Below are 26,964 nucleotides of genomic sequence, written 5' to 3'. Positions count from 1 at the left end.
GGTTCCGACTAAACAATTAAAGCCACATTTGATAAACTTTAGTTTTGGATATCTGTTCTCACCATTTCTTCTTACGCCCAAAATTTAACCAGAAGGTTCACAATTTACTTAAAATATCGTTGATAAGAGTAATTTGTCATAACTTAGATCTTCATTCCTTTTACTCAGTTTTTTTTTATCCTCTGTCCCCTGAGTTACCACTCCCTATGTATTTTCCCCCATTGCGTCATACTTCTTATTCTTCTTGTGATCACAAATCCCTTATTTTCCCCATTTACATAGATGGCTCTTTCCCCACGGTGGTCTTGCGATGACTGTTGACATCTGAAAACAATGGGTGGCTTACAATACCACCCCTTTGATATTAAAAAATAAAATAAAGCAGGCAAGAGTGCCCCATAAGCATTGGCATAAAAATCTTGGCCAATATAAAGTAATGTCCAAAGTGACAACCTGTACTAAAATTCAGTGAGAGAGAAAGAGAGAGAGAGAGCAAATAACATAAAATATAAGTAGTTTTCCCAAGCAAACGTTGCTGGTGGTTCCATCCGATGGGGCTGGAGCAGCAGTGGCACGTCCTGCTGGGTGATTCATGGCTCGAGCAGTGGAGGCACAATGGATGACCAATGTGGTAAAAAATGAAAAAAAAAAAAAAAGCCCAGGGCACCCCAATGGCTATGCTGTGCCAACAAGAAAGTGAGCAAATGGGGAAGAGAGGCGTGGTAGAAGCAAAGAAGAGGGCCGAGTGCCTTGGAAGGAGCCGCTGCGTCGCCTGCCGTTGCCGAGTCGTCTGCCGCTGTGTCAGCGTTGCGCAGCCGCAGCTCCAGGTCGGCCCACTCCTGTCGGGTGGGCATGCAGCGCCACACGTCGGGGAAGAACAGCACCACTTTTTCCAGGGTGGCCGTTGGAACCTTGGCGCCGTTGGGGGAGGCGTTCTCCCTACGGTAGCAGATCTCGGCGAAGCGATACCTGCGGGCCAAACAGGGGCCGCCGTCAACCCTGCCCGCCCCGACCCCCCCCCCCCCACCTCCCAACCATTGCCAGACGAGGGTGCACCTCTCCCCACAGAGCCCCACCCGCCGGATGTCGTCGCACTGCCTCACTAGCTCTCTCATGATCACTCGTGCAGCAGCAGAGTCGTGGGACAAGCGAAACAAAGCCCAAGCCTCTCATATTCAGGCCCGGCACGTACCATGCCTCTTCTTGCTGCAGCTGCAGTTTCAGCCACAGGAAGCATCCAACAATCAGCATCAGTCATCGAGGCGATCCGACGTAGAAACAGAGTGGAGGTAAAAGCAAGTATTCTGTATGCAACCAATATGATTGGCTTGCTGGTCATACATCCCGTTGACGATAGCAGCACCACAGTTTCTATTAACTCTCATCTTTCTGAACGTAATCACTTGATCTGAAGATCCTATATGCAATGAAGTAGCTTGACGTCAGATACGATTGTATAATTTATCCAGTGTGTGGCCTTGTATAACTTAATTTGTAAGAACACATCAACCTGTACGGGGGCCATAAGCTTGGGCCTTGGAATAATAAGTGTTAAGATCCCTAATACATGCAACACAGATTATCTCATCATTTTTTTTAATACTTTGACCAACACAACCCTACATCAATGCAGTCTAGAACCAATGAAAAGAAGTATTTTATTACTGCATCAAGATGGCCTTTTCTTTATTTTAGAAAATGTATTATCAATCTACTAAACAAATGGCACAGTTGAAACAGCAGGAAGGCTGAATAAAATCCAAATGTAATAAAATACACCTTAAAGATACCAAAAAAAGTTAGATAAAAATTAAAAAAGCTATTTAGCTTCATTTGGTGTCATCATTTCATGAGAAAAGTCATGAACAACCAATGCGACATCGTAGCCTCCTAAATGTTGCACCAAGAAGGGTAGAAGTATGGTTACCTGTCCTGGCTTCTCAGTACAAGTGACACCAGTCCAGTAGGCAAAACAAGAAATTAATACCCTCCTTGATCACTTGGAAGCAATTTTTAGGGAACAGATCTGCTGAAAAAAAGGGCCACACAACAGGCTTATCAAAGAAGTGATTGCCTCTACTCTATGCCTACGCTGAGCCACTATGTCAAGACTATATAATATAGCATGACAGCACACCATGTGTATGAAGGCTTAGCTGACGAGCAATGCTGTTTCTGGCACAGCAGCTGAGCTCAGCGAAAAATTATCTATATATTGACAACATGCTACGACACAGATTAAGTGTCAAACACACAAGGGAGGTGGCACAGCAGCCCCTGGAAGCAGCGTCTAGGTTTTTGCATTTGCATACACGCATGCCCCCTACAGAATTCTTCAGCACCATATTTGTATGCTCCTATCATATGCAACTGGCAGCCCTTGTGCACACATACGAACCCATAGGTTGTCTAAATCCAATGTTTAGACACCTAGATTATTGTTAGTCAGAAAATGCTGAAAAAGACATTTTATCCACCCAGTTTTGCAGGATTATATACACTGGAACAGAACGTTAGCTTCACCATACAGTGTGAGGCGCAATATTTTTTTAACCATCGCAGAAGGTACTTCATGTAACTTTGGGTGTGCACGCAAGTTATCAGTGCAAGTCAGGTTCTCTGGAAGTAAGCCATTAGACCTATTCCATTTGACTGCAAGCACTTTTGGTGCTTCTTTCACGAGCTATAAAAACATACTGTCAATAAATTTCCCAAGAAAAAAAGAAAGCTGATGAATTTTTATACAAACAGTAAATTATAGAACAATACCGCAGCTCGCAACAACAACAAAACGTTGCTTTTTAATTCACAATTACCCTCAAAGTTTCTTCGGTGGCCAAAGATATCATTACTTCTTTTTCTTGTGTGTTCACATAAAACATCCAAGAAAAACCCTTTCCCCAGATCTACTGCCTTAAGTGCTGGTTAGATGCTCAGCTAACATCACGATGCAGTGGATTAAATCTTTCTGCACAAAATAAGAAAAAGTAAATTAAGAAAGAAAAAAGGCTGAAAAAAATATCACTAAATGGGAAACGTGTATAAGGGTGGGGGAGGGGGATGGCTCAGAGGCCTAAAGAGGCAGAGCTGGAGGAAACGAAGGGGAAAACATTTAAATTAATATGAATTAGGGAAAAGTGCTTGTATAAAACTTCAGTCAGATGATACAAAACGAGATTTACTAGAAATTTTCTCAAATAATCCCACCTGTAGAAGTGCGCCAAATTTGTAAAATCAACCATGCTGTACATAAGTGTGGGCATTCCCAACACAAGTAAGCTTGCTCCTGTAAATTGATTTTTATACACTTTATTTGCAAGCAAGGTGCTTTCAACCTTGCTGACAGAGACATGTTATTAACAAGCATCATGCAGCAATACGTCAAAGGGCAGCTTGACGTTCAAGCCTGAATGAAACTATCCCATCCCTAGGTGCATGCTGCAACTTTTCCTAAATGTGATTAGCTCCTGAAATATATCAAAGCATGCTTGCACAAACGGCAGTTTGCAGGGACGAAAGCTTTCGATATGTACTCAAGTTCTAAAGATCTATTAAAGGTAAATTGTGCTTCTTTCCTTTTCTTTTTTTTTTTTCCTGGCAGGCACTCACAAAACTGTATGCACCCTTCTAATGAGAGCTCCCTGGGTGTTGCCATAATGCACCCTGGACTGTTGTGAACCTGCATTGCTACCACTCAAAAAGCATTGCAGAAGTGGCAGTATGCGTGTTTTGTTGTCACGTACAACAGTACAGAGTGAAGGTGCTCTCTCCTTTTGATGGAAATATCCATAATGTGGTAGGTCTTTCTCGGGCTCTACCTGAGCTATAAGAGACACTGCATTTTGGCACAAAAATTTATTTTGGCCACTTCAAAACCAAATACCCAAACAAAATTTTTATTTTACTTCTATAAAGATACTGCCCTTGCAGCCATACTGTCAAACCCGCAACCCTTTGCCCAATGACAGAACACTCTAGCCATTAAGGCAATACCGCAGATGTACAACTGCGCAACATGTCTTTAGGCTACTACAGGTGATATAAGTAACCAGCCATGAGCAAGCAACTCATGCTCATATAAATTACACAAACCTCTGACGCAGAGAGTACGCAACTCACAACAATGCCACGTGCTAACTGAGCACTCATGACAAACTGCAATGTTTGTTTTTATGCTTAGTACGCAAGAAGATAAAGTTTTGCACACATGATAAACGTTTTTATCTTTACAAGCTGATCAGCAACCCTTAATATGTCTGAATACATATCTTCTCCCCTTGTTTCCAGAATACTGCAGCAAGAGTTCAACTGCACTCTTAGAGGGAAACTAAAAGGAAACTGCAAATTATTCTAGACAAGCAGACAAACCTTTAAACTCACTGGTTATATTCCTTAGGTTTAGAAAAGCCAATCGCTAAAAAAGGAAATTATTGGCAAACAACGCTTTATTGAATTCCAGGCCCAAACTGGGGCAGCAATGACATCAGCCTGACATCATTGATTTCAGAGTATTACAGTGAACAGTTGTCTCTGCAACACTCAGCGTTGACCCTGTCATCTCTCCGTCTGTGCCTCAGTTTTTTTTTCCTTTCTCACCTCTTTGCGACTCTCAAGGGCATTGCCTCTTACGCCAGTTGTTAAAGGCTAAGTGCAACGAAATTTAACTTTGGCTAAATTGGTTATTAAAGAGCAGTTTATTGAAGCAATTTTGGCAAAGCTAGTAGTTGAACCAGGCTGGTAATTGTCTAATTTTCTTAACACTTCTTAAACAGCACCTAACCATAGACGACGCATGCACCTGGTGGTTAACAGATACGATGCTAACGCCAGACCAGGGCCTCAGAGATTTTTCAATGCACCATGGACACCCCCGAATCTCGGAGGTCATGCAGAGGAACTACAGTGGTTCTCCAACATTCTTGGTTCAGTGTCATTTCTGGTGAGCGATAATGGCTATTTTTTTTTTCAGTCTTCGTATAAGAAATGTCTCTGTTGCACAATTTTCACGGGTGATACTCTGTTATGTCATCCAAAATTTTGTACTAGTTGGCTTCGAAGAGCTCATCCAAACTTTGTCAAGTACGTTTTTTATTTATGCAGTCTTCAATCTGTGCAGAAGAGGCATTAGTATAATAGGAACAAGGTTGAACTCTGTCTATGGTATGCAGTTGTCTAGGATCTGGTTGTACTATCTGCAAATACATGCAAGTTGACTCCTCTTCAACCAAAAATTCAAGGACAGAAATACTTTTACAATCCTATTCGAGAATTAAAAGGGCTGCCATCTGGTTTCCGTATGCAGACTATACTTCTGAATGGCTCAAACCATGAACAGTTACTGCCTGCCTTGAGGACTATGCATTATTATGTGTGCGATGTGTGCGAAGAAATACTTAAAAAAAGAAGGTCTTTTAATTTTTTTTCCAGAGGAGAACAGGAGGACCACATCCTTCTAAGAGGTGTGATTAGGTTTGTGAGAAAAGCACTAGAGCATAGCAGATGTGCAGAAGAAATCTATGCCACATGAACTATAACGCACACCCAAAACTGAATTCACATTAGAGTACCCAATGCAAATACAACACACATCGCACCCATGAATATCTCTTAATTCACAGACATCGACATGTGTACAATGCAGAGATCACTTATCAGTGATACACGTTTTAGTCAGTTTTGCCGACTAAAAAAGGTGCTATAAAGGTGCTAAAAAGGTGCTAAATAAAGGTGCTAAATTTAGCGAGTTTTTAGTCAATTTAATGACAACTTTGCCTTTTTGGAGTCTGGGACTTTCTGGTGACATATTTAGTTACGTAAATAGTCAGTAAATGGCCCTAGTAAAATTCTTCATGGAACTACAGCTTACTGTGAACTAAGTGGGTGTATCAAAACTACTTTTCTATATTCAAGGAAGAACGGCACAAAGGAACAGGAGCAAGAAGGAAAAAACAGATGAGCGCAGTCTATGTTTTCTTTCTCATCCCTGTTCGTTTGTGCCATTCTTCCTTGAGTATAGATTACCAACACACCCAACAGTCAGTACTTCTAATTTTCTAGGCCGAGCATGAGATCTGATACAGTTTGAGCAAATTCATGGCAGTTTTCCGTTTCCTTATTCCAAGCAATGACTCACTACCACAGGAGGTAATTTAAAGCTACAGTGTGAAATATAATAAGAAGGGCTTCTAGAGAAAATAAAGATGAAAAAGACAAAATTACGAGTGCTTATTATTATCATCATCACCTGGCAACTTTTCGTTAAAAGTGGAGTGCTTTGGGCTGTGACTTGGTTACATAGTCGAAAAAAAGTTGCCAGAAATGGTTTTAATGAAGCTATAGCAAAAAAGAGGAATGCTATAGTGGGCCATCCTCTCCAGTGCTTTCTAGTGGGTCTAGCTAGGGGAACGCAGCTTAGCTTCTGCTGAGAGCCCGTGCCTTGCTCTGATGGCCGGTCCAAACACTGGCGACTAATAAACACCTTTACAAGTGGTGAAAGGTGCTTCGGCCTACAACGCTAATCCTGGAACTTCTATCCTGTACCCTATGCTCAACCATGCCTGAAGATGCATCCCAGCAAACCCTCCTCAGTGGCTCATGTGCTCTGGTGTGCCTCGCCACAGGGACCCTGCCATTTTCAGTGGTGCGGACGACACCGATGTCAAGGACTGGCTGACGACATATGAAAAGGTGAACGACCACAACAAATGGGACAATCCCACATAACTGAGCAACGTGCTCTTTTATCTCATGGGTGTGGTCAGTCTCTAGTACACAACCACAAGTCTGATTTTGTGACGTGGTGCTGGATCAAGACCTCTTTAGTGGCTGTGCTTGATTGCCCTGCTGTGCACAAGCTGTGCACAGAATCGCATTTGCAAGAATGTGCACAGCAACCAGGTGAACCATTTACCAGCTACAATAAAGATTTTCTGGACTTGTGCAAGAGAGTCAACATGACGATGTCGGAGTCTGACAAAACCAGACATGTGATGAAAAGAGGACGATGCTTTTCACATGCTACTTTTCACTGCAACCAGTTCGTGACTGACATCGTCACTCTATGCCAAAGCTACGAGGAACTATGTAGGCAGTGCTCACTGGCACGTCACCCTTCATCGGGTGATGAACACATTGCTGGTTTGGCTGCCATCTCTGACCAGGCAGTGCTGCTTGCAGAAATGAAAGCATTCCTCCGGGAGGAAGTTGCATGCCAGCTCTCCTTAACGACCTTCACTCAGCTGGCACGTACACAACAGCCTGCCTCGAATTTTATGCCTCCGCTCCATTGCATCATCGCGCAGGAAATCGTCGAGTCTTACCAGACCAACACCATCATTTTCCTGCGGCTGCTCCACTAAGCTACGCTGAAGTCGTTGCGCCACCCCAACAGGTCCTGGTGGCTGCACCACTCGGCTACACTGAAGTCGTCGTGAGGGCCCAACCACTCTCTCCAAGTATGCCTCTCCATTATTTTGACGTCGTGGCTAGGCCCCAACTGCAGCCAGCCATGCAGTCATATCAGCAGCTGTCCCATACTACGCGTCCTGTGACATGGATGCAATCTGTCCCAGCAAATCGGTGGCATACTCCCGACCACCGGCTCAAATGCTTTGTGCCCGGCTACGCCGGTCACGCCACACGTTTTTGTAATTGTGTGCAGCCACCTAGCACCGCCCCACCCATGACCAGCCAGCCCAACCGTACATATTATGACCCCCCATAGCCTATGTCATCGATACTGTGCTTGACGTCAACTACCCTCTGTCCCAACGTCTCCTCGCCGTCGCTCTCTGACACTGATGCGACCTTGCCCGTAACTCGGGACAAGGAAAACTAATCATCACAGTCTAAGAGGCAAGGGTTGCGACACCGGCAAAATGTGAAAGTCTTCAATGCAGTCCCTAGAATGTAATTGAAGTGTTTGTTGATGGTGTTCGTGCATCTGCACTGGTAGACACAGGAGCCGTATGTGTTATGGACGGTAAGCTTTGCTGCTTACTTCGAAAAGTCGCGACACCCCTTCCTGGGCTGTCCCTCCGCGCAGCCTTTGCTCAGCATATACACCACTTAGCGGCTTGCACTGCTCGTGTAGTCATTGACAACGTTCTATATGCGATAGAATTCCTCATCTTTTTCTCACGCTCTCATGACGTTATGCTCGCGCCACAATGCCATCATCCATTGCGAGTGGGCTGAAATAGAACTCTCAGCGCTGTTATTTGCTGCTCACTGACATTTATTCGCTCTTATGGAACTACGTACTTGGCCAAGCCGACTCCTACGTTCCTCCTAACATGTCAACGGTTGTGCCCATGTACTGCAGTGGAATCTCAGAACCTGTTGCACTACTGTTTCCATCTGACCGCTTTCTCACTTGGAAAGGTCTGCTGCTACCTTTTGCGACAGTAGACATCATACAGGGCTCCAGCATCATTTTAGTTTGCAACTCGTTCCCATACCCTGTGTGACCTATCGCCCAGCGATGTATTCGGTTCTTCTGTTGCCGATGACCTTACACTGGTCCAGCGGTTTTAGCTTTTGTGCCTCTTAGAAGAATTTCGTTTTTCCTTCGATGTAGGGCAATCTTCACCGGGCAGGACATCCACTGTTACAGATCGCATTGACACTGGCTTGCAACCACTATTGCAGCAACGTACATATTGTGCATTTCCTGCAGAACGCCATGTAATCAATGAACAGGTTGACAACATGCTTTGCCGCAAGGTGATACTACCTTCCAACAGTCCATGGGCATCCCCTGAGAGCCTTGTTATGAAGAAAGATGGTCTTGTGCGGTTCTGTGTGGACTACTGGCACCTCAGCATGATCACTCGCAAGGACGTCTACCCTCTCCCGAGCATAGATAATGCAAGTGACGGCCTACAAGGCGCAGAATTCTTTTCATCTCATCACTCGCAAGGACGTCTACCCTCTCCCGAGCATAGATAATGCAAGTGACAGCCTACAAGGCGCAGAATTCTTTTCATCTCCAGATTTACGCTCAGGGTATTGGCAAATACCCATGGCAGACACCGATTGGGCGAAGAAAGCTTTTGTGACACTCGACAGCTTATACGAATTTCATGTAATGCCTTTTGGACTTTGTAATGCACCCACAACGTTTGAGTGCATGATGGACACAGTTCTGCATGGCTTGAAGTGGCACACGTGCTTGTGCTATCTTGACGACGTTGTTTTTGCTCCTGACTTCACCACGCACCTTCAACGGCTCTAGTCTGTTTTAATGTGTTTAACAAATGCCGGGCTACAACTAAACCTCAAGAAGTGCCGATTTGCTGCTCAGCAGCTGACAATTCTAGGTTATATTGTATCCAAGAATGGAATTCTCTCCGATCCAGCTAAGCTTCTGGCCGTTGCCGAATTCCCTAAGCCAATGTCCATCAAAGATTTGCGCAGATTCATAGGTCTGTGTTCTTACTTCAGACACTTCATATGCAATATCGCTGCCATCATATTGCCCCTGACGAAGCCGCTTAAAAGCAATGGGCCCCTCACTTCGTGGTCATCGGAGTACAGTCGCCAACTGATTTTTCGGACTCCGAAAATTCGGACATGCTCGATTATTCAGTCTGCTTCGCGGCACCGCCATTCTCCCTATAGACCATAATATATAATAACTGCCGAAAGTTTAGACACCTTGCAACCTCACGTCTGATTTTTTGGACACTCCTTGTGCCAATTCGATTGAGAGCACCATGTACCGACTCTGACCGGTGCATGGTTCGACTTGCTGAATGCCATTTTTGTTTTGAATGGAGCCTCCTTGCTGCACCACGAAGTGGCGCTACTGCAAATGCCCGCTCATCATCATCGTTTCTGCCTAGTTTGTAGCTACAGCAGTTCCAACCTCAGCTTAGTGAGCCAGGTCAAGACAATCCAGCAGCTGATTTGTTTCTTTCTTCATGCACGGTGCTGCAAGTAGGCCACATTTTTCGTTTGTGCAACTGGTGTCGGCGTGACGGCGCGGTGATGTTTGCTTTGTGTGCTGTGTTGAGGTTGCGGTGATGCAACGCGGCATTAGTAAACATCGCGTCAAGTGTCTAATGGCGCCGACAGTGCCTGCGCAGACAACGCTGGGGAATGCCGGCAAGCGGGTGCCGGGAGGCCTAGAATTTGTCGCCTTCCGATGTGCTCCCTACTGACGCCGAAAATGTTCTGCCGAGACCTGCGCAGTGGTTGCATTGCGATTCCGGACACCGTCTCATTTGACAGTTTCACAGGTGCTGATACTGCTGTACTGACATGCGCAGAACTCGACGACACGAGACCATTCGTCAGGCTTCTGCTGCGCCACCAGATGATGACTCCGAGTCGGAAGATGACGCACCGCGTGCAACGGCGCATTCACGATTTCTTCATACCTACTGCCGAGCACGAATAAGTGCGTGGAAATAAAGGATTTCTTTTTTTTTTTTCTTAATCTGCTTTTTCGGACAACTGTTTATTCTGACATTTCCGCAGTACCTGTGAGGTCCGAATAAACGGTCGGCGACTGTACGACGAGCCCTTCACAAAGCTCCGTTGTTTGCCAACGTCTCTGCCAATTTTTCGCCATTACGACCCGACAGCCCCTACCGAGGTGCATACAGATGCCAGTGGTGTTCGTCTTGGTGCTGTTCTAGCCCAGCGCAAACGGGGGTTTCCTGAATATGTCGTGGCTTACGCAAGTCGTACGCTTACAAAAGCCGAGACAAGTTACACTGTGACAGAAAAAGGATGCCTGGCCATCATCTGGGCATTTACTAAGTTTCGGCCTTATTTTATGGCCGTCCATTTGTTGTAGTCACGGGCCACCATGCACTATGTTGGCTCCATTCCTTGAAAGATCCCTCAGGCCATCTTGCCCGATGGACAAGATCGCCTGCAGGACTACAATATCTATGTGCTGTACCGCAGCGGATGCCAGTATTCTGATGCCGACGCCTTCTCACACTCTCCCTTGCCTAACGACAATGCCTGCTGCTCACTATCCCAGTTTACAGTTCTTTTGCTCGACCGTACCATCATCGCTTCTGAGCAGCACAAGGACCATTGGATTACATCAATTATAGACTTGCTTTCTCATTCATCAGCCCAACCAACCACTCGCACGTTGCGTCATCAAGCTCATCACATCACCATTCGCGAACCCTTCTCCACTGGCACAATTATAATCCTGATGGTCGCCAGTGGTTGTTAATAGTGCCTCGCTGTCTGCGTTCTGAAATATGCACAGCTTTGCACGCCAATTCACAGTGTGCACACACGGGAGTTTTCAAGATGTCCCAGCGCCTTCGACAGCAGTGCTACTGGCGAAGGTTGTACAGCTACGTTCAGAAGTTCGTTCGCTTTTGTCACGATTGTCAGCGCCGAATCTTCACCCCGCCTCTCACCAGCCATTTTGCAACCTTTACCTTGCCCTACCCGGCCGTTTAAAGGGGCCTGTTTGGGCCCTTTCTCCTGACATTAGCTGGAAACCGCTGGGCCATTGTGGCAATCGACCACTTCCCGCGATATGTCGAAACTGCCGCCCTCCTGACAGCTACAGTGCGCGATGTTGCCTGCTTCTGCTTCGTCAATTCATCCTGCATCACAGGCCTCCTCAGAAACTGCTCAGAGATTGTGGACGTGTCTTCCCGTCTGAAGTAGTTGAAGCCATTCTTAAAGAGTGCCACACTGTTCATCGTACAACTACAGCGTACCATCGCCAAACCAATGGCCTACAGAACACTTCAAATGTAAGCTTGGCGACATGCTTGCCATGTATGTAACCTCCGACCGCACAAATTTGATGTCATTCTGCCTTTCGTAACTTACGCATAGAAAACCACTACTCAGAGCACCTCCGACTTTTCACCCTTTTTCTTACTGCACAGTTGGCACACGTCACACACCATCGACACAATTCTATCATGCCGGCTGGATACATCTGAATGTGCGCCCATTTTTGTCACGGCAAGACATGCTGAAGAGTGCTGTGATCTCTCATAGGCCTTTACCTCCAATAACCAAGAGCACCAGAAGAGCACTCGTGGTGACACCACCTCTGCACCCGACTTCCTTCGTGGAGCCCTTGTATGGCTGTTAGTTCCTACCGCTGCATCTGCTCTTTTTACAAAACTACTGCTCAAGTATGAAGGGCGCTACCGTATCGTCGAACGCGAATCCCCCGTCAACTAAGTGATCGAACCCGTTGAAACGTCTTCGGACATGCGCTGTAGTGGACAAGACATTGTCAACAACCAGCGCCTCAAGCAGTACTAAGATTCACTCATAGTGAGGAGCTGTTAGGTTGCCGGTCAGCTTCCTTTTCGTTCCTGGGGGTAATTGCAGCGAAGAAGAGGAACGCTATAGTGGGACATCCTTTCCAGCACTTTCGCTCGGGGAATGCCGCTCGTGCTGAAAGTCTGTGCCCTGCACTGACGGTCGGTCCAAATGCTGGTGACTAACAAACACCTTTACAAAGTACGGAAGTACGTGAGCTTTGAATTCAAAAGAAAGAAACATTTCGCGCGAGTTTTATACGCATGATTAACAGTGTGCACAGTTTCTTCTTAGTCAGTAATCCTATGTTCATTTCTAAGTGAGTTTTAAGTTTTTATTGTGACACTGGTTTCCTAGCACATGTACTTTACCATCCGGAACCTAAGACTTGTCCTCACAGTTGAGCATGAGTACAAGTCTGAGCATCTTTCTACGGTCAAAATGCTCAACTCTTGTTTTCCTGGCAAGAATAGAAGGTTGAAAGGTTGAGAGGCCATGACTCCATACCAGCGTTTATCACAATAGTACTTCACAATTCATTTTTGTCGCAAATTTATGAAATGAGATATCTCTTCGTCCTTCTTGCTTTCAAAATCACAATCCCATTGGCATTCATATACCTGTACATGAAGGACAGTTGGTCTAAAGGTTCGGATGGCAACAGGACTAGTGCCAGAGTGCCGTCAGGCATATGTTTTACCTGGGCCTATATACCCAAAAGTTCTCTTTTAATGCCTCCCACCGCACATTTTTTTTATAACATATGACATTGAGATTTTAGCAACATACTCTTTTAGGATGAGTACATCACAACCACAGCAATCGCACTCTTTTGTTGAAGGCATCTTTCTCCTTTAAACCTGTGAATTATCATCATTGTCCATTAAAGTGGGGCAGCTGATTGAGTAGCCATTAGCAGACAGCATGAGAGTTACATGAAGAATGAAGCAGGTTTACAAGTGGCAATACTTGCACGTGGTTAGTTTATGCTTATTAGAGACAAAAAGCACAGGGTGCCTGCCATAATTACTTGCATACCAATACACCAGCCACAGTTTGCAATAGAGAATTAAAAAATTCTCCCACACACCCTTCACAAAATGGTCACACTGCCAAACCAGGAGCTGCAACCTGCTGTTTATTCTGCTCAGTCGATAATGACTACAGCGCATGCCACCAAGCACCATCTATCAACCACCAGATAACATAGTGCAATGTAGCAGTGAGTCACTTAGCCCACCCAGTGCAATGCATGTAAATGCAGCGAGTCCGGAGGTTGGTCCACCAGAAGGTGTTAAGAAATAGGTCTACTACTCCTACTGTGGATATGGCAGCGTAGTGATACCGAAGCTATGTCATGTGGCCTGCTTCGATGCAGAATGACGCTGCTGTCCGACTAAGTAAAATTGGCTCCATGTAATACGGAAGGGGGGAGGGGGTAGGTGGGGATGACCTTGCAGGATCTGATGAAACTGCACCAACAAAGTTGATAGTATACACATGTAACCACACACCGCTAATTTAATATGTAAAATGACCACCAAGCCAGAAATTTGTGTACACAACAGCACTGCCACCCTGTACATACTGTGACAGCCTGCAGCAATGCTTGGTCTGGCCACACTGCTCCAAGCCAAACCAGCTACTTACAACAGTGTGGCTTGGAGGTATGAGGCCTTCTGTCAACTGCATGCACACACAATCTACTTCCTGTTTAACACTTTCCATTCTTGTACCAATCAAGGTGACTAACGTACATGTGATGAATGTGATGACTTACTGAATTACTAATTGTTTCCATTATTTTGAAGTGTTCAACAGAAATGTTGCTCGATATAATGTACAAGCCCCTTAATTAAATATTGCTTTTTGAGATGCAATCAACAAACAATTGTCAATTTCAATTTCCCTCCATTATTTAGCCATTTTCATTTGACTTGGCAGTTACAATTTCATTTACAGTAGACTCACGATAATTCAAACATTGATAATTCGTACTTTCGGTTAATTCAAACAAAATTCAAATTTTTGGTTGGCCTGCTATGTTTTCAATGTATTTAAAAGCCGTTTAATGCAAACTTTAAGTTATTCGTACCAGCGGCGTCAGCTGTAAGAACGTTTATTGCTACCGGCAATAAAGAACACTGGCAGAAGGACATCCTCTCTGTAACAGTAATAAATAGGCTGGCCTCGCTGCCTGGGATAGTCAGGCAAACGAGGTCACTCACGGGTTGCGGCCGGTACTCCAGTCCGACAGATTAGGGGTCGGGCGTCAGAGAGAGAGGGTCTCCCCCGGTCGCGCTGTTTTGTACCTTTTTACCTGGGCGAGGGGAATGTCCTCCTCGCAGTCAGCTACCTGCCCGCGAGTCGGGGAGGAAGGGTGTGCGCAGGTCGCGAGAGCGAGGAAGTATCGGGAGAGGGCGTAGTGCGCCTTTCCCCTGTCTATCCGGCTCTCGACGCGACGACGCGGGGGATGATGGGCGCGTGTGCTCCCCACACAGAATACCATGTGAAAGCAGGGCTCACGCGCACTGACCTCAACAAAATCATGAAGTGCCTATAGCTATTCTGGATACGTTAGAATACTGTAGATGATTTCGCTAATTTTTCACACACCTTTCCTGTATTCTCACAATGTCAGCAAACTATGGTATAGAGTTATTTCGAAAATGATGCACACTACAGCTACACTACCTTGCTACACATATAAAAGCAAAGGCTTTGCACACATCCACAATTAGGGGCCATTTGCAGGTGTGTGTTATGCGCCAAAAAATTGCAGCCTAAGAAACAGTGCGCAGCGTACATGTGCAGGCAGCACAATAAACCAGGTGTGAATAAATGAACAAGCTCTTTTCTTTCTTTCCAAATGAAATATGGAAGTCTTTGCATATGTGTGAGAAGTTGCATGAAAAGAATGCAGATTGTGTGAAAAAAATTAGGCAGCATTTTCATGTTTACCTAATGTAGCCATATCAATGTACTAAATTTGCTGATATTTCTGGTTTTAAGGACATGAAAACTCGGCTAGAGAACTGAAAAACCAATGCGTTCCAACTCATATTTCAAATCATGTCAACTTGTATTTCATGCATCATTGTCAAATCAAAGCAAATTGGCAAAGTGCATTAGCAAACTGCTTAAGTGGGCTGGCTAATACATCTTGATGCAAAGGAAACTAACAGCACAACGCAGAACAGAGAAAGAACCACAAGGACAATGTCATACGTCCCTCCCTCCCCATGAAGATCATATAGAGTACTTCACACTTGTGGTCTAGGTGGCTAGGTACCTACAATACCTACCTAAAGTCATGCATGATTGGCACACAGCTCCAGCCAACTGATGAAGACAAAAACAGGCGAGGCCATATGCCATGTGGAGAGGTTCATAATAATGTTGGATTTGGTAACTATATGGTCATAACACTGTCCTCTGTGCATTTCAACACTACCAACATCTATAAATTATGTAAACTTCACAAATTGTGAACCCCGGTGAATAACAAAAGTCAACCTACCAAGGTCTGTTTGCGAATAGGCCTAAGGACCAAGAGTTCTAATCTTCCAACAGATTGTTCCACTTTAAGCACTAACAAGAAAGCAATAAAATGTGAAATAGTACATATAAAGCAATTATGCAGATCTCACACACTGTGGGAATTGATGTTATTGAAGCATTTGATGGTAGCTGGCTATCCAGCATTGTTTGGGGTTTTGCAAAGCCTAACAAGATCGACCAATAAGTTTGCGTAAGGTGAGCAATTATGTGTGACATGAGCATGCGTGTGGTGACAGCAATAGGATGACGACGAATACAATATATAAAGGCAATGGTATGATGACTGCTTTTTTTATACCCCAGCGAAGAAACGTTACACCCTGTTCTGTCACAGACTAATACCCGTGTCACACGGGCGTTTGGAAGGCCTTCCAACCGATAGTCAGTTGACTCAAAGGTCAAATTCGAGCTGCCACACGAGCCGTTTCGAAGGCCGTCGAGTCAATAGTCTATCGAGTCAACGGACCACGTTACAACTCTATCGAAATCTCGATCGCCTTTGAGCAACGGAAGCGGAAACAGCGCGTACATGCCCTCTCGTTCACAGTGTGCTCGTACTCATGGTTAGAAAAAAAACATCAAACCAAAATGCTCTAAAAATACTATATATGATGTTATTAATTATTCAATAAAGTATTTTTGCCACTTGACATGTGCGAACACACACCAAAACGGCGGCCGCATGAGCGGCGCAAGTGTTGCCGCAGTTTCGCTACTCAACAACTTGAAAGCTAAACATATATGTATGGCGATGTATAAACAAATGTTTGTGTATAAACAAACAAAAGAAATTATAGGGCTTTTAAGAGGTTTTAATGTTGTTTAACTTTTCGTGACATGAAAACGAAAATAAAGATCCGCAGCGCCACACAATTTTGCGAGAAACGCCTGAACCGCTCAACGGCCTTTCAAAAGTGCCGTGTAGCAGCGCGACAACTCCTTTGAGTCGATGGAGTTGTGGCGTTTCGAAGGCCGTCGACTGGAAGGCCTTACAAATGTGCCCGTGTGACACAGGTATAAGCCAATCCTGAAGGTGACACAATGTCATACAGTGTCTACGTAGCACCAGCTGCGATGAGAAAAGGATTGGAGGATATGGGCCGTTCCAAAATGTGGGTGCTGTCTAACACAGCCTCAGAAAGCACCAGCTGCCAAAAGAGAAGAATGAGAGACACTGCCATGCTCTTGCTTTTATAAGCAACTTGCTATGTAATACAAGATGCACATGTATGATTTAATATTATTCGCCCAGTTCGTTACACTCTGTGGTTGAATGGAAACTGGTGCATGCTCATGTGCTTTTGCTTGTGCTAAGCAACATGCGGCAAACACCAAATGTTGTGCTGGCAGACCAAGGTTCGATCCCACTATTGGACACTTGATTTTCTTTCTTTCTTTCTTCTTTTTTTGAAAAGGGCCAAAACGAGGCAAGACTGCAACCTACCAGAAAGTGTCTGGTAAGAGCCAAATAATACTTTGCATCAAAAATTGCAGTGGTAGATAGCATAGCAGCAATTTGCTGTGGCACTGGATACCCACTAAGTAACAAGCTAAGGATCTTGGAGCTAAAACAAACAGGCTTCGCTGAAGGCCAATATACTTGACTGCTTAACACACTGGATGACAGACAAGTTTTCAAAGACGTCAAAAGTCCTGCGAGAAGCAAGGCTGGACTTTGACTCATTCCGTTTGATAAGCCTTGTAGGAAATCAATAAAGAATGAAGATGGAATCAATTTTAGCAGCACTCTACAGAATGCAAAGTTTAAAAGACAAAATGAAATATGCACTAATAGGTCCAATAGTTAAGGAGATGCAAAATTTTAAATGAGCATTCAGTTGAGTCTGTTTGCGATGGATACAGGCAAAAACATGAAAAGAAATTAGATTAATTTATGACATTTTACATACCAAAACCACAATATGATTATTAGGCATGCTGTGGTGGGGGACTTAAACCACAATATAATTATGAGGCATGCTGTAGTGGGGGACGTCAAATTATTTTTGACCACCTGGGGTTCTTTAACGTGCAGATAAATCTAAGTACATGAGCGTTTTTGCAATACGTTCCCATCGAAATACAGCTGCGGCGGCCAGGAATTGAACCAGCAACCTCATGCTTATCAGTGCAATGCCATAGCCACTAAGCCACCACGGCAGGTATAAGAGAGAGAATAGCAAGAAGTAATAAGCATTGCAGAAGGGTAGTGATTAAACAGGGGCAGAGCGAGAACAGAACAAGAGATGAGCACTGACCACTGGGTGCAGGCCGAGAGGTCAATGCCAGTCAGGGCACGGCAGGTGCGCACAGCTGTCCGAATCAGTGTTTGAGGGTCGGAGTCCGGATTCGGTCCATCAAGGGATGGTGACCATGGCCCCCCAATGGCTACTGTCTCACTCTTGCCTTTGAGGCCCACCAGAAAGGAGAGCACACGTGCTGGGTGCATCGCAGTCCCCAATCGAGATTCATCCTCAGCCAGGGCACAGGTCTGCTGATACAGCTCTTCCAGAGATGGGCTTGAAAGCAGCATCACCTATTTGTAAAAAGCAATGCACCTACTTCAGTTTCCTTTTTCTGAAACATTACTATGTTAATATATACTTGTATTCAAATGATACACTATGATATGATATGAAATGATACACTATGCAATACCATGGGCCGTGTTTTTTAGTACCCATTTTAAGCAGAATGTTTACTATTCTTTGCTCTCTGCTCACGCTCACTTGCTCAATCACATAAGAGCAGTGAAGAAATCCATTTAGCTGATTGGTATGAGGGGTCAAGGATACACCATGCAAATACATAGTTGATTTAATGTAACAAAGCAAACATTGGGACAATTAAAAATGTGCAATCAATTGGCCCATCTGGCCCGCACACAGCCTTTGGAAATCCTGTCTTGTATTTGTCACCCAACACTGCTCCACGTGTGTGCCAATGCTATGAGTTAGACGCACAAAGACCCAGTCTACAGACAACGTGGCTATCCTACATAGAGTGGAACAAAATGAGAAGTCATAAGTTCCGCAGTAATCAAAAATTTAATGAAGCACTTTTGAGTAGTACAATTCTTTACAACAAGGCTGACATCAAGGCAAAGGTAGTGTAATGCAATCAGGTGCTTGTCAAGTGCTAAAAGTACCTCATATTGAAAAGGCTCTGCACAAGTTATTCATGGAGATCCATGTCAGGAACATTCCTGCCGATGAACTTATGCATGTGGCTATAAGAGGCACAGCATCATCAGCAGCATAACTGCCGACCTGGAAACCTCGGAATTCAGGAGATTTGCAAAGCAGGGGGTGGAAATAACAAAAAAGATACTTCTTTTTCTGGGCCAAAGCAACATCAGAAACAGCTGGGACTAGAACTATTAAGGCGAAAGCCTTTCTAGGCTTATGGTTTGTGTCAACAAACTTGACCGCCGGAGTGTCCGCTGAAGCATCATCACATCATATGAAGACAGATTAAAGAATGAAAAATGATTGACAGTGATAGAGAATGGTAATGATATAATAGAGATTGGTAGAGGTTATTAATGACTAGTAACGACTAATGATGACTACGAATGACTACAAAATGACCAATATGTCTAACGAAAGCTTGTAATGACCACAATTGATTACAAATGACTAAAATGCTTACTAGTGAGCAGAAATGACTACAAAATGACCAATATGTCTAATGATGAATTGTAACGACAATTGATTATAAATAACAAAACATGCTTACTAACGACCAATAATGACTAATAATGACTGAAATGACATGTAATGACTACTGATGACTATGATATGACCAACATGTCTAAAGACGGCTTGTAATGACCACAATTGACTGCAAATTACTAAAAATGCTTTGTAGTGAGCAGTAATGACTAAAGGAAAGAAGAGAAAGAGGAGAGGCAAAGACAAAGAGGCGAATCATAAGAGGAGGAAGAGTAGGCTTTCGCCGTTCACCTCTTAAGAGAGATCTTAAGAGGCCCTGTAATTTTTAGATGTCTAGGCACTCATACTATGACTGGAGATGGTGTGTGCATGCCTGCATAATTAGGGAACACATACTATGTCACAAGTCATTGGTCCTTTTCAACCTTTAATAAGCTTTGTTGAAATTGCTTGCATATTCTTCACTGCATTACACTGCTGTATTACAGTGAACTTGACTGTTTCGTTACCACGTCTATTCAGATCGATCACCGGCGATCGATGCTTTAAATAGCTGATTTCGATGTGTTGGAGTCATTTTTTAAGCCCTTCGTGCCAACCAGTTGTTAGTCTAGGCACTCCACTTTTAGAATCAGTTTAAATTTTCTAGCTCCAGCGATACGATTTTTGATGGACCTTTTTTGCAAACTAATGTGTGTATACTGTAGTGAAAAGGGGCGTGACTGTCACCTACTGCCATGCTCAAGAACAAAACGTGCTGCGCTTGTCATTATGCCATGCTCACAACATCAAATTTTAGAGCACAGCTCTTAAACGCCTGTTCGTGTGGCGAGTGTCGGTGTGGCACCACATAACCGAGTGAATGAGCACAGCGAAGGATAAAAGTGGATGCTGAGTGCAGTGGGAGATGAAAAACTGCAACAGCAAAAAGAGCGTGAGGAGGAAAGTGCAGGAGGAGGGTATGGCGAAAGCGTGAGAAGAAAAGTGTAGTGCTGTGCAAGACTGGCTGTGCAGCGATGATGGTTATGAGATGGTGCCAGAGAAGCGCGCGTCGTCTATATGGAAACAAAGCACTGCATCACTGGAGGTCTGTCTGCAGCGGCTGCTGTGAATTGCGCCCACGCATTGCCTCTCACGATCTCCCAATTAGCGAGATAGTCACGGCACTCTTCGTTCCATTTGCAATGTGCTGCACAAGACAGATTGTCCGCGCCCGTCAATATATCGCGAAAGGAAAGCACGTATTGAACTACACTCAAACTTCACATTAGAGAGTATCGTAATCGTCGGTGAAATTTTTGTGATTAAAAGACTCCCAGAGAGTCAAGAATTAAATTATGTAGTCGGCTTTGCCATATGACGGTGTTCAGCGGTCATAATTACCCCTGAAAATGATGCCAGCTGTTCACTAGTGAGCTTTGGTTTGGAGTCCAAGTAGTTTTAGTTCTCTAAAGCGCATTTCTGAAGGCCAGCCACATGTCCAACAGTCTCGGTTTCACTTCTCTTGTAAAATCTCGGCGAAGGGCGCTGCCAGTGTTATTATGCATTTATCGAAAGTCGTTCCCATGGCGCCTGCATCCCATGCGCCTGCCGAATCTCTTTACCGAATACGTACAGTGAACGCCACTGCGCGCGGTCGCCACGATGGAGTCTCCCGAACCGGCTTCTTGCGTGAAAGGTAGGTAAACGCTGAGAGCAAACTATGTGAAATATGTTCCTATAGTGTTTGTATAACTGAATGGAGCGTAATAGAATGAGGCCTCAATGCTGCGATCGCACAGGTTCGCAGCGACCTACTGCGCGTCTGCATGCTTGTCCGCGCACTGTTTCGCTTTCACCGCGTGCGCGTTTTCGTACTGTGCCATGAGCTTTAGGCCACAGAATATGAGCATTTGACAGTACACAAGCAACCATTGTTGCGTGGGCGCTATCAGAGTTGTTCAAAAATAATTTAATTGTAGAGACTTCAACGGGGACTGTGATGTGCCGTCGCAACGATTCAATCTTTTTTTTCCTCGTTTAAATTCTTGGACGTTTCAATACTATTTCTCGAGTTGCGTCGCACTGTATGTTTATCGGTGTTCTCAGCGCGCGATTTCCCGCTGCTTCTTTTTTTGTAATCCAGTGCATTAATTCATAACACAAACATGACCATATGCCATGCTTTTTTTTAATGTGCTTCTTACCGCTCCCTTTCCACTCCAATGAACTTGCCAGTATCTATAGCATCGACAAGTTCTGTGGGGTCTGATGTGGGCATTCTCACACCGTACTCTTGGGACAAAGGAACGACAACACAGTAGTGCAAACAATCACAAGGGCATTTATTGCACCTTTCATACATCAATGCCTGCTAGCCGAGTTGCTATCCACAAAACATGCCGATGGGCGCGCGACAAATCTAGAAGTCCGACTCACCGCGTCCTCGCGAGCGAATATGTTCGCTCCATGCTGGATCCCAACGCCTGGTCGTTCGCGTGTATGGTCACGCGAATCGTGGTGTCGAGGGCGGCCACGCGAGGCAGTCTCGCAGAGGCACCGGTCGCCGCGCACACGGAATGTCCGCGCTGTTCGGCGACCCGCCGGGGAAGCGTTGCTGCCCCACGTGCAGCACGACCGTCCCGCTTCCTGTCTCGAACCCAAGAGAACAAGCGCCTTCCTTTCGGCGCCCTAGTAACCTCGCGGCGCGCAACACTAGCGCCATCTCTCGCACTGCGCCTGTACCACTCGGACCGCCGCGTGTGCGGCGAAGCCGCACTACAGGAGACGCGGTATGCGGGAAAAACATCAGGGGAGGCGCGAGGGTCGCGCATCCTCACAGTTCATAAACCAAACCGTCATGACATTGGTCGGGCAGCGGACTCGGGCGAGCGTCTCCATGCACGTTTTTCGAACATTGCAGACCCGGTGCCGTAGCAGAAATCTTCCTCGCGTCTGTGCTTGCTGCATACCCGAGTTGTAGCCGATGACTGTTTGCCGGTTTTATGTTTCGCGAGCCAAGCTTCACGCAGCTTCTTGTCCTGCGGCTACGTACGAATAAGGCTGACACCAGGCTCCGTTGCGTACGTGCGGCACTGCAGCAGCGAGCAATAGCCTACCATGTTGCGCGCCTTCAAAGGCAGCCACTACCTATTGTGGTGCTTTCAAGCGTTGTAAAGGATACACTCGAAGCGGGAGAATCTCGCCACTAAATGAGGACCGCAGCCTACGAGGGAATTTAAACTCTCGTTTTCAGCTCCCTTCAGCGCTCCCGAAGCAGCCGACGCGGACGCTATGTCCACGTGATCCCTAATAGCATGTCACGCCGACGGTGGCGCCAGCTTTTCCAGTGGTGGAGCTCGAGGCCAATAGCCACACAGCAATAATGAAACCAAAACTTCTAGCCCACATTTCTGACTGAAATTTTTGTTCGGATCCACATATAGCACGAGGCGAAAATTTGAGATGCTAATAATAGGAAAAAACCTCGTATTATACGTGCGTTTTTACGGCACGTCTGAGGCGGATTTTTTTGCATTAAGTCCATGGAAAATCGAACAAACATTCCCATGTTGTTTGTTATATGTGAGAATTCGGCTTAACTGAGTTCGTCTTAACGAGAGTTTACTGTAATATGGGATGGAATAAACTGCCTGCTGCGGCTGTTGCCTGTGACACCACAGGTTCATTTTTAAAAGTGCTTAAAGAAATTATAAAATGTGCAAAGTACGTTGACAGCCCTATCCCACACACACACACACTTTTTTTTTCAGCCTGCCTTTCCAAGTGATCGCACGCACGTATTTTATGCTTCTGCAACTGCCGAAGTATTTTTACACACCCCATTTCACTACGTTGGTCTAAAAAGATATGTTGTGAAAGCATTTGCTACACGTCGTACATATGTTTTTCTGCTTTTCTATCTCTAAATGTTTGCCAACGCAATGTGAAGAGCAGCTTGCTTAATATTTTGTGGAGATACTCTCACATTGTTAGCACTAAATGCTGTGTTTTTGCAAATGACATGCTTTTCACGTCTTCAATTCAGTGCTATTTCATTCTGCTCAACTTCTGTGGCTTGTATTCAATGTATTGTTTTAGTGTTATTTTTTTTGTTCATGTTTATAACCCTTCCTGCTTAAGGTCTCTCACCAGAAGCTGGCAGTACTATTGAAATAAATAAATAAAAAGAACAACCATTTTCTCACTCTAATGAAAGGCTTAAGGGAACTCGCCATTATGTAATGCATGATAGACCATCACTTTCTCTAAATTTTTCAATGCCAGACAGATACGGCCAATCCGATTATTCACCCCCACCCCTCTCCTATCTTCTTTTCCCACTCTCTCACATAGGCTAGCATTCACACCTGCTTTCCAGTTGTGGAGGAGAGCACCATCTGGGTGGCGCATCACGACAGAAGTCAGAGGGACTGATAGAAGCATGATAACCTGACAGACGCAGGACGGAGCGTCTACCGCTTCTCCACCGAAATGGCAGCGACGCACGCTTTGACGCACACATGGCGTAAGCAGTCACACCATCTGGGTAGCGTTGCATCACGGCAACTGACTGAACTAAGGCGCACCAATGGCTCCCATTGGGAAGAAAGCGAGCGTTTGCGCTGGCACTGAAAAAATAGAGAAGGCAATGGATAGACCTTTGCCTAAAGCACCCTTCTCAGCACGTCTCGAGCTGAAGCAAACTTAATGAAGCCAAAACTACCCGTGCAGAAATGACTTACATTTAAATTTGACTTCAGCTGGCTACCTAGTGCGTAAGGACAATTAGGATGCAGGCTCTACTGCAATTGTAATACCCCATAACGGGGTCTTCAATGTAATAAAGATAAAAGTGAAAGCTGTGCTGCATGATGCAGGTTTTTTGTGTGTGTGTGTTCATTTCTTGCATTGGGGTTGGGTTAGTCTTTTGGGGATATTTATGACGGCGTCCATACAATCGGGAGGATTTATTCAAATTCAGGATACTCCCGGCCAAATCGGGAGAGTTAGCAGGAATGTGGTAGGACAAATTCAGTGGGTCAAATGACCTCCTTTGTCTATTATAATGTCTAGCAATCTACAGTACACTCACCTTGGCACTGAAGGAAAAATCTATGTCTGATGGGTCTAACACAGCCGGAGGCAATGGAGACTCCAAATGGGTTGCACTGAGCAGAGACGGTGGAGTAGGGCAGGTGTCTTTCGGCAGCACTTGGAAACAGCACGGGTAGTTGAGGCCAAAGGGGCGGTGTAGTGGAAAGCACTCTTGCCAGCAGATGTACGCATGAAAGAAGTCTGATGGTATGTACATGTTTGGATAGCGCTTGCGCAAGTCCACCACACCAAGCTCCCGCCTAGAGAAGAGACCACAAGAGAGAACTACTTGGCATATGGACCAGCTAAGCTTCCCATGTGAACACAAAATGAATCACTCAATCAATCATTCAGCAGCTCAGTAGAAAATCTGACTGAAATCCAAGCAAAATGGCTCATGTCCTTCAGATTTTCAGAGATCCCCACAGAGAGCTGAGCATTACTGGGAAGCCACAGGCACGACTTGCAAAAGTAGTACACCACAGACCACTTAAAACACAAGCCAGTTATAACAATGCATTGTATGGAATGAGTTCCACCAAGCGGTCTGGAAAGTCATATCATCCCAAAATTAATATCAACAGTGTAATTACTGCCAACATTTTCATCATCATCATCAGCTTATTTTATGTCCACTGCAGGACGAAGGCCTCTCCCCGCGATCTTCAATTACCCATGTCCTGCGCCAACCGATTCCAACTAGCACCCACGAATTTCTTAATTTCATCGCCCTATCTAGTCTTTTGCCGTCCTCGACTGCGCTTCTCTTCTTTTGGCACCATTTCTGTAACCCTAATGGCCCACCGATTATGTAACCTACGCATTACATGACCCACCCAGCTCCATTTTTTTCTTTCAATGTCAATTAGAATATCGGATATACCTGTTTGCTTTCTTATCCAAACCGCTCTCTTTCTCTCTTAACATTATGCCTAGCATCCTTCGTTCCATCGCTCTTTGCGCAGTCCTTAGCTTGTTCTCAAGCTTCTTTGTCAGTCTCCAAGTTTCTGCCCCATATGTCAGCACCGGTAAAATTCACTGATTGTACACCTTCCTTTTCAATGATAATGGTAAGCTTCTAGTCAGGAGCTGACAATGTCTGCCATATGCGATCGAGCCCATTTTTATTCTTTTATGAATTTCATTTTCATGATCAGGGTTCCCAGTGAGTAACTGACCTAGGTAAACGTGCTACTTCACAGACTCTAGAGGGTAAGTGGCAATCCTGAACTCTTGTTCCCTTGCCCAGCTATTCATCATTATCTTTGTAGTCTAAATATTGACACGTGGACTTATCTTTTACGGGTGAGCACTTTTCACCGTCTAACGAATGTTATCGCTCTGCGCGGGACGCACCTGCATGTAACGGAAGTTTCTCGAATGGTATCGATCGTTCTGTTGTCACCGAAGCTTGTGTAATCTGACTGCATGTGCGACGTGAATTGTGTAGAACTTTCGGGAAGACATGTGGGCAGAACCGATTACTCTGGAACCTTTGATGACTCGTGTATAAAAGCCGATGTGTTTGGCTGGCAGATCACATTTTTGCCGATCGCCGACTGTGTTCGCCATTGTCACCATTCTTTAAGTGTAGCCTGTATTTGAGGGCACAACTTCCCCAAATAAAACACTAGTTTCGTCATTCCCAGTTTTGCTGCTTGTTTTCACCGTCACTACTACGTGACAATATTAATCTTTAACTCCACTCTTACACTCTCTCTCTTAAGTTCCTTCCTCAATCATTTGTTGTAACTCGTCTCCAGTGTTGTTGAACAGGACAATGTCATTTGCAAACCAAAGGTTGCTGAGGTACTCGCCGTTGATCCTCACTCCTGAGCCTTCCCAGTTTAATAGCTTAATACTCCTTCCAAGCATGCAGTGAATAGCACTTGAGAGAATGTGTCTCCTTGTCTTACCTCTTTCTTTATAGCTATCTTCCCACTTTTCTCGTGTAGAATTAAGGTAGCTGTGGAATCTCTGTAGATATTTGCCAAGACATTTACGTAAGTGGCCTGTACTCCTTGATTACGTAATGCCTCTATGACTGCTGGTATCTCTACTGAATCAAATGCCTTTTCGTAATCTACGATGGCCATATAGAGAGGCTGATTGTACTCTGCAGATTTCTCAATTACCTGATTGATGACATGGATGTGATCCATTGTAGAGTATCCCTTCCTGAAGCCAGCCTGTTCCCTTGGTTGACTTAAGTCCACTGTTGCCCTTATTCTATTGCAAATTATCTTGGTGAATATTTTATATAAGGCTGAAAGTAAGCTAGTGAGCCTATAATTTTTCAATTCTTTAACGTCTCCCTCTTTGTGGATTAGTATAATGTTTGCATTCTTCCAGTTCCCTAGGACCTTTGAGGTTGATAGAAACTTCGTAT

The 26,964-nt window shown here is 44.9% G+C and overlaps 1 protein-coding gene across 3 annotated transcripts in view; it reads right to left on the bottom strand.

Annotated features, from left to right (window-relative positions):
* LOC135916572 (cell division cycle and apoptosis regulator protein 1-like) overlaps positions 1-26,964 on the bottom strand; it is a 236,534-nt gene that overhangs the window by 81,755 nt on the left and 127,815 nt on the right. For all 3 annotated transcript variants that reach the window (XM_065450003.1, XM_065450005.1, XM_065450004.1), the window contains 3 exons: positions 24,574-24,835; positions 18,084-18,361; positions 750-969 (listed from right to left, as the gene is read on the bottom strand). In XM_065450003.1, coding sequence (XP_065306075.1) covers positions 750-969; positions 18,084-18,361; positions 24,574-24,835 — 760 coding nt within the window. The remainder of the gene's footprint in view (positions 1-749; positions 970-18,083; positions 18,362-24,573; positions 24,836-26,964) is intronic.

The sequence above is a fragment of the Dermacentor albipictus genome, chromosome 1 (assembly GCF_038994185.2).
Source record: "Dermacentor albipictus isolate Rhodes 1998 colony chromosome 1, USDA_Dalb.pri_finalv2, whole genome shotgun sequence".
Lineage (NCBI taxonomy): Eukaryota > Metazoa > Arthropoda > Arachnida > Ixodida > Ixodidae > Dermacentor > Dermacentor albipictus.
This window is presented reverse-complemented; position numbering and strand designations above follow the sequence as displayed.